General features: G+C 63.3%; 1 protein-coding gene across 1 annotated transcript in view; it reads right to left on the reverse strand.

Moving 5' to 3' along the window:
- The window catches only part of COL6A3 (collagen type VI alpha 3 chain), a gene marked incomplete at its 5' end in the record, with an annotated part of 57,111 nt that overhangs the window by 18,029 nt on the left and 26,737 nt on the right, over nt 1–12,345 (reverse strand). The window contains 23 exons of the mRNA XM_084238005.1: nt 87–98; nt 190–226; nt 310–342; nt 1,451–1,513; nt 2,231–2,293; nt 2,682–2,717; nt 3,190–3,240; nt 4,170–4,232; nt 5,064–5,126; nt 5,526–5,588; nt 6,048–6,110; nt 6,475–6,510; nt 7,680–7,733; nt 7,949–8,014; nt 8,458–8,520; nt 8,880–8,933; nt 9,013–9,057; nt 9,161–9,187; nt 9,805–9,876; nt 10,547–10,600; nt 11,019–11,111; nt 11,240–11,385; nt 12,172–12,250. Coding sequence (XP_084094131.1) covers nt 87–98; nt 190–226; nt 310–342; nt 1,451–1,513; nt 2,231–2,293; nt 2,682–2,717; nt 3,190–3,240; nt 4,170–4,232; nt 5,064–5,126; nt 5,526–5,588; nt 6,048–6,110; nt 6,475–6,510; nt 7,680–7,733; nt 7,949–8,014; nt 8,458–8,520; nt 8,880–8,933; nt 9,013–9,057; nt 9,161–9,187; nt 9,805–9,876; nt 10,547–10,600; nt 11,019–11,111; nt 11,240–11,385; nt 12,172–12,250 — 1,336 coding nt within the window. The remainder of the gene's footprint in view (nt 1–86; nt 99–189; nt 227–309; nt 343–1,450; nt 1,514–2,230; nt 2,294–2,681; nt 2,718–3,189; nt 3,241–4,169; nt 4,233–5,063; nt 5,127–5,525; nt 5,589–6,047; nt 6,111–6,474; nt 6,511–7,679; nt 7,734–7,948; nt 8,015–8,457; nt 8,521–8,879; nt 8,934–9,012; nt 9,058–9,160; nt 9,188–9,804; nt 9,877–10,546; nt 10,601–11,018; nt 11,112–11,239; nt 11,386–12,171; nt 12,251–12,345) is intronic.

The raw sequence follows: 12,345 nt of genomic DNA on the forward strand, positions 1-12,345 counted from the left end.
TAGGGGGAGTCCGAGACATGCTTGACTTACCACGAAGGGTCTCTCCCTTTCTTCTGCAGGAAGTCACAGGCCCGACGTGGACTTACCGTAGCAGCAAGCTACAGAGAGAGTGGGGAGAGTGAGGCCACCGCGGGGCGATTTCAGAAGCAAACACACAAGTCATCATGGCGAGAGGAAGGGGGTACTTACGACACTTGTCTTTAATGCTCTGGATCAGGGCACATTGCTTTAAAGGAAAGGGAAGAGGCTGTCAGAGGAGCAGGCAACAGGCTCCCAGAGCAAAGACCCGGCCGGCTGCGGTCAACTTACATCCACCGAGTCGCCTCTGTTGCCTTGGTGACCCTGTGGAGGCAAAGGAGGAGGCTGAGATGGGCAGCCAGGGACGGGACGGCTCGGCCACAGAAACGCACAGCAGGGCCTCAGCCCCACACCCGCGACTCCGATGCTGGAGGGGCCCAGTGGGAGGGCCGGCGCAGGGCTGCCCCACGAGGCCCTCTGTCTTCTGAAATGGCTTCGCACCCCACAGCCCTGGAAGCTCACCACAAGCCACCTGCTGGCTTGTCATCACTCTTCACCCTAACTCTAAACAGCTTCTCTCATGCGAGCTCTGCCTTCAAGCGCGAGCTCAATGACCCTGCTGGCAGGTGGGGCGGAGCGGAGCCGCTGGCCCCTATAGGTCTGAACCCCCCGCTGGACTCTACTCCTAGGCAGCCCCAGGTACACCCAGGTTGTCCTCAACATCTCATCCCAGCACGTGGCCCACCTGAGGCTCAGGCATGCGGGGGTCTCCCCAGGGCTGCCCCTGCCTGCTCTGCAATGCCCACTAACTCTCCCACTAAGGCAGAGGCGCCCTCCTGACTCGGCCGTCCTGTCCCGCTCACGGGGCTCGAGCACCTCGTCCTTAACCTTCCTTCCAGCAGGGACTTCCCATCTCCTGGCTTATCTCTTCAACTCTTCTTTGAACTCAGCAATTTCACTGTATGGAGAGGACCTGGGAGAGCCCGGGTAAGGGAGAGGGTAGTGAAGGGACGGCAGGGCTGGGCAAGGCTGCCTGGGGCTCCAGGTGGCAGGGCAGAATGGGCACCCCTGGATTTTATAGGGCCCACGCCCAGTCCGGCGTAATCATGTCAGAAGCTGCCATCAAGAACTACTTAGATTTGTCCCCTCTCGTTTGCCCTCTACATAAACCTCAAACATTCCTACCAGGAGGTCGTGAAGGCAAAGGGCCACCTGTCCGAGACGCCAGCGCCCTCTGGAAACTCCCCTAAAAGGCCCCGTTACTCTGCCCCTTGAAGCTCCTGTCTCTACTGTGACATCAGACCAGGAGGGTTGACAAGAGCGATGCAGACGCAGGCCGCCTTCTCCGTCAGCAAAGGAGAGAGCGGGAACTCTTGGGGCTGTGGGGTGGGGCCAAGCACCGGAAGCTGGACGGGGTCCGGTGGGTACTTACGGAGGGTCCTGGGTAGCCAGGGTCTCCCTTCTGGCCCATCATCCCGGGAGGTCCTGAATTTCCCTGGAGGGGGCAGAACAAGCATTGCTCAACGGTCGCAAGAGGAGGAAAATCCTCAGCTCCTCAGCTGAAGGTGGGGTCAGGGCGAGGAAGCCCCACGGCCCCGTCCCCTGAGAATACGCTCACTTTCAGGGGGTTGATGTCTCCAAATCCAGTGTAGGGACACGGCACCTTCACAGCCCCGACGTGACCCACCCCTGTGCCCCCGGGGGCTAAGGTCAGATGAGCCCACCCCAGGGCCCGCACAAGACCCCGGGACGTGCAAGAAACCAGCAGCTGCAACCAGTGAGCGTGCACCCAGGGCAGGTGCAAGCCAGCGTCCAGTCTCTGCTGTGAGGCCGTCTGTCCGCACAGCCACGGCCGTCTAGCCTCACGGCGACAGGGTTAGTGTGATGGTTTAACTACATTTTCAGCCGAGAACTGTTAGAAACCGACCCAGTACAATTTGCTAATTTGAGACTCTGACTCTGAAGGGGGGCGGCCACCCCCAGAGGGAATGACCAGAACCAGGAGCCTGGTGTGGCAGGCAGGGGGGCACACCCTCTCAGCCTGCTTAAGCACCTGGAGCCCTGCGTCACATGCACGGCCGAAGGAGGAGGCGCAGACACCCCACAGCCACAGCGGGTGTCCCGCGTGCTAGCCTGACATGCTCGAGGACGCCATGGCCTCGCCCACCCGCTGCACCTGCTGTGCTCGCCGGCGCGAGGCACGGGCACTTACCCTTCGTCCTCTGGATCCTTTGGGTCCCGGGGTTCCGTCTGTCCCTGGCTCACCCTGGGTTCCCTGGCAAGAGCCCAGAAGCAACAATTAAGCTCTAGAGGAGGAAGCCACGCGGGCTGGGGCCAGGGGCTGCCCTTGGCCGGCTCGTGCGAGGGCTGGCTTCCCACGTGCTCCGCAGGCCGGCCCAGCCCCTGTTTGTGGAGCAAACATGAGGGCGTCGTGCTGACAGTGTCACAGCATCTTAAGGCCGATGAGTCTCTTACTGCCGCCATTCCCTTCCAGCCTTGCGAGCTACGATGGGCGCACACCGTCGCCCCTGGATGGACGAGGGGGGCCTGGAGAGGGCAGGGCCTCTCCCGGGCTCATGCATAGCAGCTGACCCAAGACTGGGAACACTGACTTTGGGCCCGCGGACGTATCACCCCCTCTAGCCCACCGGTAACGTGCTCACCTTGGGGCCAGGGTGTCCTGGGAACCCCCTTTCACCCTGCAAAGGGAAAGGAAATGATGCACCATGTGATCCTGGTTTAAAATCACCCACAATAAGTTACTGCTGAGCAGAAAACACACACCCAGAGGCATCACGAGAAACAAGCTATTATGCGATTTGAGATCACTCTTTAAGACTACAAGTCCAGGGGCCTCCCTGGTGGCGCAAGGGATTAAGAATAGGACGCTGCAGCACTACGACTCTGTCCACAGCCTCTGCAGCACGAGTTCGATCCCTGGCCGGGGAGTGACCCACGGGGCGCAGCAGACCTCTCCTGTCTCCCCGCTGCTCCCCTCGGCAGTGGATTTCAGTGGATCCACCTGTTCTGCTCCCCACTGAACCTGGTGAATCCTCTCCCCCCTGCACCTCTGGCCTGCACCCCAGTTTTTGTAGCATACATAAATGCATCTTAAAAAAAGAAAAAGAATACAAGGCCAAGCTCAAGAACCCCCAGCAGAGCCAGACGTACCTTTCTGCCCTTGCGTCCTTCACCGCCCACGCCGTCTCGCCCGTCGTCTCCCTTAGATCAGAAACACTGCATCAGGCCGGGCACTCACCGGGCACCGACCTGCTCCGCCCAAAGCCCCGAGCTGCGGGCCCCAAGCCCCCGGAGTGTCCCTGCAGGCTCCCCCCAGAGCCAGACACCATCCACTGTCTCAGGACGCACGTGACGCTGCACGGCACGCATCTCTCAAGGCCCCGGGACCTGCTCCCTGGCCACGCGCGGGCACACGGGGACATCGGCACTGCGAGCGCTGCCCACCCGGAGAGCCCCGCGGGGTCACACGGACTGGACGGCCCAAGTCCCATTTCTGAGACTGGGAGTGACCAAGTGGATGTTTTCTTCAACTTCGGCTCACTGCACGGAAGCCACAGAGGCAGGATTCGGGGTTTATAACAGTCAAATCGACCGGGTCCATTTACATAGATTTGCGGTGTAATGGCTCATCTTAGAAAAGTTCCCGAAGTCCTACAGATGTGTGTATCTGGTACGGAAATGAACCGTGCAAAACAATGGCTAGTGGTCAGCGGACTGCGGCTTTCAGATAACATTTGAAAGAAGAACCAAAGTCACCGTTTTCTTGGATGGCTCATTAAAAGGAAGAGCCGAGACCAGCGGCCCCTTCTCCAGGGACTTTATTTCTTGGCAGAAAAGCTCCCAGAGGCTCAGCGCGCCCGGGGGCCAAAGGGAAGTAGTTTCAGGAAACTCCCCAAGTGCTCCGGGAAGATGGGGGCCCACGACCCCCAGTGCAATGAATCTTATGCTGCAGCTCAGCGGCCGCCACAGGCACCTGCCCTGGGTCGCTTTCTCCATTTGGGGTCCCTGATAACTCAAGTGCCAGTCAAGTCACCCCTGTTTGGAACCAACTCCAGTGACCAGGACAAAGGGCAGCCCCGCCTAAGGCGCCACCCCGCTTCCGGCATCCGCCCCACCCCAGGCTGACGTACCGACTCCCCGCGAGGGCCCCGGGTCCCGAGTCCACCTTTGGGTCCTGAGTCTCCAGAGTCCCCCTGTGCATGAGAAACAGGGCTGAGGGCCGGGGCGTCTGACACGGGATCAGGCTTCCGTGTGGGCCAGGCCCTGGGATTCCCACAAAAGGGCTGTGTTAAGTTGCCACTTCCCGCGTGGAGTCCAGGAAAAGCAGCCAGGGAGGTCACGTTTGTCCTTTTATCCTCGTGGGGACATGCACATGGGGAGCAAGCAAGAAACAGGTGCAGCAGCCCGGACTGGCGGGCACAGGCGGCAGAGACAGCACTGGGTTTGCGTGAATACGATTGTGCATTAAGACGCTGCTCTTCAGACTAGCTGGGATCAACTATAGTTTTTCTCCAGGTTGATAGAAAGCAGGTGTTCAGCCCCCACGTGACGGGCCCCAGCCGTCACGGCCCCCAGCCCGGCCCAGCGCCTTGGACACAGCTCCACACGCACGCGTGTGCAGAGCTCGCAGTCTCTCTGGGTAGACACCTGGGTGTGGCGTCACTGGTCACACAGAAGATCTAGTTTTAATGCCTAAATCATACAGTGTTGCAAACCAATGTGGCCACAATAAAGGTAATACAATGTCTAAAAACTCTAGAGAAAGTCCCTCAGTGTGACCCTGATGCTGTGCTGAGCTGCCTGTGACCGCCCCAGCCCAGGCTGCAAGAAAGAAAGCCGGCCTGCTGAGCACTGCCCTGGAGGCAGCGGCCACATGGCCAAGCTGGCTGCCAGCCAGGGCGCAGGTGCGGGGAAGATGGTGGTGGGAGGGGGAGGAGCAGGACGACAACTGATAGAGGAGGGAGTGGCCACCTGTCTTGGGGGGGGGGGGCTGACCTCAGCAGGTGAGCAGGATCAAGACCTACCTTTCTTCCCAGGGGACCGGTTCTGCCACGATCTCCAGGTGCCCCCGGGGGCCCTCCACTTCCCTGGAGCACAGCAAGAGCAGGGAGAAGTTCAGCCCCCAGCCAAGTGCCCCAGGTGGGGGCCACCACCCGCTGCACTCAGGGCCATTCTCAGCACCCGTGGCCCAAATGTGGCCATGCACAGGGACAGTTAGTGCAAACTGGGACATAAGCAAGACCACTCGGTGCCAGTCTGCACACACAGTGCGCTTGGCAGTTTTCAGTGTGCAAATCCTAAACTCCCGACTAGGGTTAGACACTGATCTCGGTGGCTGTTCCTCCTTGGGCCCAGAGTGTGTGTTGCTGAAGAGGGGGCCTCGGGAAATCGTCCGTCTGTATAATGCCGGCCTGCAGATCACACCCCACGCCCATCCTGTGCCAACAGTTCAGTTAAAGAGAGAGGTGGGATCAGGTGGGACTCACCCGAGCTCCAGGAATGCCCTGTTCACCAATCAGGCCTGGAGGACCTGTGGGGCCTGGGGGGCCCTGGAGAAGGAAAAGGCCAGTGTAAGTGCCACCTGGAGGAGATGTTCCCTGAGCATCACAGATCCTTGCACGTGGTGGCATATTATTCAGCCAAGAAAAGGGAATGAAGCACTGGCACGTGCTCTGCCCTGCAGCTCAAGCCCGGTGCTAAATGAAGGGACTGAGACTGCTCATGACTCCAGGCCGCGCCATGTCCAGGCCAGGCCAATCCCCGCAGGCAGAGAGGAGAGCAGCGACGGCTGTGCGGGTGGGGCTGACGCGCGGGATGCTGCCACGTCTGGAATCGAGGCGGGCGCTTGGGTGGCTCTGGGGCTGTCTACATGCCCCCAGAGTCTTCACTCTAGAATGGCTCCTTTTGTGCTCAGTTTTGTAAAATTGACTTTCACTGCAACTTAGAGGGAAAAAACTGCTAGGGCATCTGGGAACGCATCACGGACAGGCAACCACACGGGTACTGACCTGTGCTCCGCGGGACCCCTGCTCCCCTGCAGAGCCCTGTGGGCCCGGACCGCCTGTGTTGCCCTTTGAAGGAAGAGAAAACGCAGGCAGGGGTCAGGGAGGTTCGCAGCGGGTCGGCCTTTGCCCTGCAACCCCCGTTCCTCAGCTGGTTTTGTGAAACGAGATTATTTTGGCCAGAAGCTGCCTGGCGCGGGTGTGAAGATGGAGTTGCCAGAGGTGACACCTGCTGAGGACCAGGTGAGGGGCACGTGGTGGTGGAGAGGCCCAGGCTGCAGCACCCCCCCTCCGCTTCCCCCTACGGCTCCCCTGAACCCCAATGTCAATCCTTTCCAGGAGCTGAGGGAGGGGAATTTATTCTTGAAATCGTTTAGCCCGTGGTGCTCGAGGGGTCTCCCGGGAGCACAGGGCAGCCCTGACCGAGGCTCACCTTCGCTCCCGCTGGTCCCCTTCGGCCAAAGCCGCCCTGCAGAGGAAGTCACGGGGAGGTGAGGCCCGGGACCGCCTGGGGCAGGGGCCCTCGACCCCGCTCCTTCCAGCCTGGTCGGCCGGGGAGCACCCCCCTCTGCCCCTCTCCTCCGACGGCTGGGAGGGCCGTGTCCTGCCAAACAAAACATCGGCTCCTCGGCCTGGACAACCTCAGCCAAGCGCACAACAGGAATGTGAGACGGGGCTGTCGACCTGTCTATTTTCCTTCCACTTCCCAGCTGCTGGGACGAGTCAGCAGACACATCCCTCCCCGGGAGCCCAGCTCCCAAGCGCTCTGGCCAAATACAACAGGGTTGGCTGGACGGAGAGTCCAAGGCACTCCCGGGCTCCCCCGAGCTCACCCTGAGGTGACCCCAAACCTATGGGCTCGCTACAGATGTGACCCAGGAGCTCTTGCTCTGCGGAGGGTTTGGGTAGGGAGCGCAACACCTGATCCATTTCTGCCAGGGCGAGGCCGGGGCACTGGCACCCGCCGCACACCAGCCGGCTGGAGGCTTGAGCCCTCTGCTCCTTCATCCAAGAACCGCCATCTCCACCCCGTTTCAGAGCAGGCACCTGTCCTCGGCACCCCGCAGCATCCGGCACCACCCCAGGGACTCGCAAACTCCTCGCACAGTCCCAAGGTCCGAGCTCTGTGCACCCCGGGGCTCTGGGAATTCCCCAGTGGCTCCCAAAAGACCATCTATGTGGCTTGAGCAATTCTCCAACCAGGCTCAAAGAACCAGCACGCAAGGGCTAGTCTGCAGGACACACACGCGAGGGCTCAGGGAGGTGGACATTGCGCGCTGGAAACTGGGACTAGCCTCACCGCTCGGGCCGCAGGCCGCAGGCTGGAGATAAAGAGCATCGATGAAACCAGCACCGCAGCCGGCCCCCCGCCGCCCGCCCCTCGCCCTCACTGCCCCCGTGTTCCGGTTTGTGTTTAGATTTTTTAACTATGCAGTAGGGAAAAACCTGGCCAAAGATTCGAGAGCAGCCAAGAGCCCACTGGGAGCGCCTCTGACCCTGGGTTTAGAGGGGAGGGAGGGAGACAGAAGATGATGGGAAGGAAGATTCCCAGAAGCCGCGGCGGGTGGCAGTGGCTACAGAATTGCCCCCGGATTCCCTACACAGGCGGTCGCCGCAGGCCCCCAGCCCGGCACTCACGTCCTTGCCGACTTCTCCCGGTGTCCCGGCCACTCCGTCTCGCCCAGGAAGGCCCTGGGCAGGGAAGGAAACTGGTGTCAGGCCCTCGGCAGAGCAGAGTCTGGGTGCGTCACAAGACGCTAGAGGGGACCGACGAGGCCAGGGCGGTCAGGCGCTTTGTGGGGAGAGAGCCGGGTGCGCCCCTGCCCCCGGCCGGGCAGGCAGGTTAGTAACTATCAAGGGGCGCACATGGCCCTAGAGCGAGCCCCCGGGAAAGGGGAGCACTGTACCAGGGGGCCGAGGTCCCCAGCTTCTCCTCTTGGTCCTGGCTGCTGGCTGTCCCGTCCCGAGTCTCCCTGCAAACACAGGAGCGGGGTGAGCGAGCGGACCCACCAGCCGCGGCAGCGCGAGCTCGGAGCCGGCCTCTGCGTGCGGCCCGGGGGAGGCCAGTCCACCCAGGCGCGGCTTGGCCGCTCTCGGCTCCAACAGGAGCAGAGGCTGGATGAGGGGAGCAGGGGGGGCAGTGCTTGCAGGTGGGGGGCCCTGAAGCGAGAGAGCCTGCGAGTTCTAAGCTTCTGAAACAGCAAATTGAAAGCATCCTGAGACCCCATTAGGGGACCCTCCCGGGTTCCAGCAAACACGTGTCTTAGCAGCGGGGCGCCAACACCCCCACCCCCAGGCTGCAGGGAGCAGGAGCCACTGATGTGGCACTTGCTTCTCACCCCTTTCAGAAGCAAAACGCGTCCTGCCGCCCTTCTCCCCCCACCTCGTCCCCAGGGGCCGCGAGGGCCTTCCTTACCGGGTCCCCTCGGATCCCGAGGTCTCCCCGCTCTCCCTTGTCTCCCTTCAGCCCTTTGTCGCCCTAAACAAGAGCACAGGAGACGTTGAGAGCCAGGCCGGGCGTCAGTTTCCTGCCTCGGCCTGACGACACCTCCCCAGCTCCCACGTGGTGGCTGCCGCCGAGTTCACATGAGCGCACGGCGCGAACCCGCCTGCAGATAGTCCTGATTTGTCCACGATTCCTACGTGCTTACTGGGGACCCCCTGCGCCCACAGTGCCCGGCGCTGAGATTTATTTAAATGAAACACCCTCGGTCCCGGCCTCGGGGGCAACTCTGAGAATGCGCCCCAGGGGAGGCCCGGGAGGCCTGCCTGGAGGAAGCAGGCCTGACACGCGTGTAAGAGACTTGCTGGGGGAGTTTCAGAGCAACATGGACTCACCCTCCGCCCGGGATTCCCCTTCTCTCCAGACGACCCGGGCAGGCCCTTGTCCCCCTGCCAAAGACAATGAGAAAAGGTCATTCGCGGCAGTGCCTGCGGCACCGCAGGGCGGGGGCAGAGGGAGGGTCCTTACGTCTTCGCCATTCAGCCCGTCCAGTCCGATCTCCCCCAGCTCGCCCTGTGCGGGAAAGAGACGCGCCGTGAGCTCAGGAAGACAGCGGCCGAGGGCGGGCGGGGAATGGCGGAAAGGCTTAAATCTGAAATGACCGGAGCTCACGTACCTTCTCCCCTGGGAATCCACGAGAGCCCTGGGAGGAAGACAAAGGGGGACTTAGCTCCTGCAGGGAACGCGCCCCCCACCCCCAGCGCAGCAGGCTGGGCCCCCACCCACCCTGGACGCAGAGAGCCGGCTTCCTCCTGCGCCCTCTCGCGCCGTGGGGCGGGGGGACGGCCAGCCAGCAGCCCGAGCTCCCTGGCGGGGGCCTGAGAGCCAGACAGTGGGGCTCAAAAGTCCCGTTACGCCCCGGGGTGTGAGGCAGCCCCTTCTGCTCCGCTCCCAGCCCCGCAGCGCAGGAGCAAGCGCATCTGTGCTGAACGCAACAGCACATGGGCAGTGCCCTCCCTCCCCTGGCAGCTGGCGGGCTCGGGGCTGGCGACCCTGGCATGGCCCCCCGCCCTGGCCCACAGTCCACTGTCCCATGACCGCCCCTGGCCATCCCTCTCTCGCCATGCTGGGGGCCCCTGCCAGTGCCGTGGCCAGATGTGGTGCTGCCGACTCAAGGGGCGCGGCCCCTGAGCTGAGACCAGCCCTGGGCCTCCACCCGGGGAGGCGTCTAGTGCCTGGGTCAGCTCTGCCCCTGCCACGGAAGCGGGCCACACGCTCGGCCGGCCCACACCCGCCAGATGCTGTCACCGCCCCTCGTACCTTCACGCCCCTCTGGCCGGGGCAGCCCTGAAAGCCTTGAGTGCCGTTCACGCCAGGCGGACCCCGCTCTCCCTGTCAGGAGACAAAGGCGTTTGCAAGCTGCGCTGCGGGTCCCTGCAGCCTCGAGGTGTGTGTCACGGGGAAAGGCTGACTCGCTGCTGATGGGGCCTCTGCACCCCCAGCCAGAAGGAGGGCGGGTCTGGGACCCCGGGTGGCTGGGGCTGAGCAGGCCTCTGGGCCCGGGGCTACTGGGTGCCGAGTCATCATGGCAAACCCTTCACCCGCCTGCTCCTGGGTGTCCCTGGTGCCGGCTCTCCGTGCGGCCCAGGCCCAGCCTGACAGGCGCTGCCTCCACGGGCCTCACCACCGCTGCGGGCCCTTGCTCCCCACCCCAGCGGGTCAGCCTGACCTCGCCTGGCCCAGGCACTGATTCCGGAAGCTTTACCCACCCCAGCCGGTGCCCTGGCGACAGATCGCCCACACCAGCCGTGAGGCTCCCCAGCCCCAGCCTCAGCCGCCCCTTCTCTGGTTGGCTCCCCAAATTCAGGAGGCGTGGGGGGTGCCACAGTCAGAGGCCTCTGGCCAGAAACCACTACCACCCCCAGACACGGGACGAGCTGGCCCTGCGCTGCACCCCACACCCACTCCGGTGGGTGACAGATGCGGAGGAGAGGCGGGCAGCGGCAGGTGGCACCGGTCACTGCTCAGGCCCGCGGGTGAGGAAGGAGACACGGGCACTTACGGGGCCGCCCTCCTCGCCGGGGTAGCCCGGGTAGCCGTCCTCTCCAGAAACGCCCTGAAACAAAGAGGAAAGGGTCCGGTGAGTCCTGCGCTTTCTCTGTCCTGAGTTACCCCCCGTACCCCCCACCTGGCGAGGCAGGTTCACTGTGGTTTCACGTTTCCTTGAACTGAGGCACTCCCTGCACGTTGGCGCCGTGTCATTCTCCTTCCTTCCGAGAGCTCTGCCTCTCTCGGGCCCCCCAGAAGGCTTGTCGGCTTCCTACGACGCGGGGGCTGAAGCTGGGCACCCACTGCCGGCCCCACGCTGCCGGAGCCGACGCTGTCTCAGTGAAAGAGAAGCGCGGAGTCCCTCACCCCACGAGGGCGCAGCGGCACCGCGTGGGCCTGTCCTGCCCGCAGCGAGACCCCCCACCCGACACTGGGCCCGGCCCTCGCTGGTCTCGGGCGCGGGAGGGCGAAGCCGCCGGCCATACCTTGGGCCCGATGCTGCCGATGGGGCCACGGTCGCCCCTTTGCCCGGAGCACTTGCAGGGAACCCCACAGCAGGCCTTCTCGGCAATGTTGTCCTGCCGAGGGGAAAAGAAAAATTAAAATCTCGTGACCGCCCAGAGGAGCAGCACAAACGTGCAGAGAAGGTGCATCTGCCGCCTGGACCCGCGGGAGCGGCCGCCGGCCGGGAGAGGCGCGTGCTCACCAGCTGCTCCGCCAGCTCGTAGTCCAGGTCCAGCAGGTTCAGCCGCAGGGGCCGGTTGTAGGTGAATCCTCGGCCGAACTCCAAGTGCATCAGCCCCTCCAAGTCGGCCACGCGTTCCAGGCCCACCAGGATCAGCGCCCGGACGCCTGGGGGGAGCGGGGGTCACCCAGCATCTGCGTCTCCCCATCCCCTCTCCTCCCGCCTTTGTTGTTCTAAAGGAACCTTCCGTCTAAAACGCGCCCTTAAGAGCTGAGGCGCCAGAACGCAGGACGCGCTGAGCGACGTCCGGTCACGCCAGGCACTGCCTGGACAGACCACGCTGAGGAAGCGACACGAGGCGTCCCCGCCGGCTCTGCGCTCCTGCCAGGCACACCACAGGCGCCGAGAGCGGGGGCACCGCACCGCCCAGGGCCGGCCGCCTCGTGTCTGCTACTCGGGAAAGGCCGTCGAGACGCTGAGATCCGTCACGGTCGCGCCTCCATGCGCTCTGCCTAAGCCCCGGGGACCGGCCTCTGGCCTCCGCTAGTCACTGCTGCCAAACTCCCGGGCAAGGAACCGGGGCGACCTCCGACAGCAGACTTGCCGCGTGTGCTTCCGCTAGTCGCTCGTGTCAAAGCGAGTCTTTCCTTACACGAAGCACCTCTGAGCTGCGGTCACGGCAAACCCCGGGTACCGCGAGGGTCCTTGCCGGCAAGCTGGGTCCTAGGCTACCGCACGCAGCGAAGCGAGTCAGCACTTCTTGGCGGAACTATCAAGATTTCTGCGGGCGCCGGGGAGTGTGAGGTCCACGGACCAGGCCCGGACTCGGCAGAGCGTGGGCAGTGCAGAAGGAAGAGCCCCAGGACGGGGCCTCCAAAGGAGCTGCGCCTCAGGGGCCCCAGCTGAGCCCCCACACCCCCCACCCCCGCCAGGCTTACTCCTTGTGGACCCACCTTCTTGTCGAAGCTGCTCTGAAGCTTTCTGTAACTCAGCCATGTCTCCATCTGCCCCGTCGGTGAAGTGAATGACCACCTGCCAACCAAGGCCAAAGTCCAGCTCACGTCCAGCACGCAGAATCTCCTGACCCTCTCGTCCAGCACATGGAGCCTCCTGACCCCCACGTCCAG

The sequence above is a fragment of the Talpa europaea genome (assembly GCF_964194135.1).
Source record: "Talpa europaea genome assembly, chromosome: 1".
Lineage (NCBI taxonomy): Eukaryota > Metazoa > Chordata > Mammalia > Eulipotyphla > Talpidae > Talpa > Talpa europaea.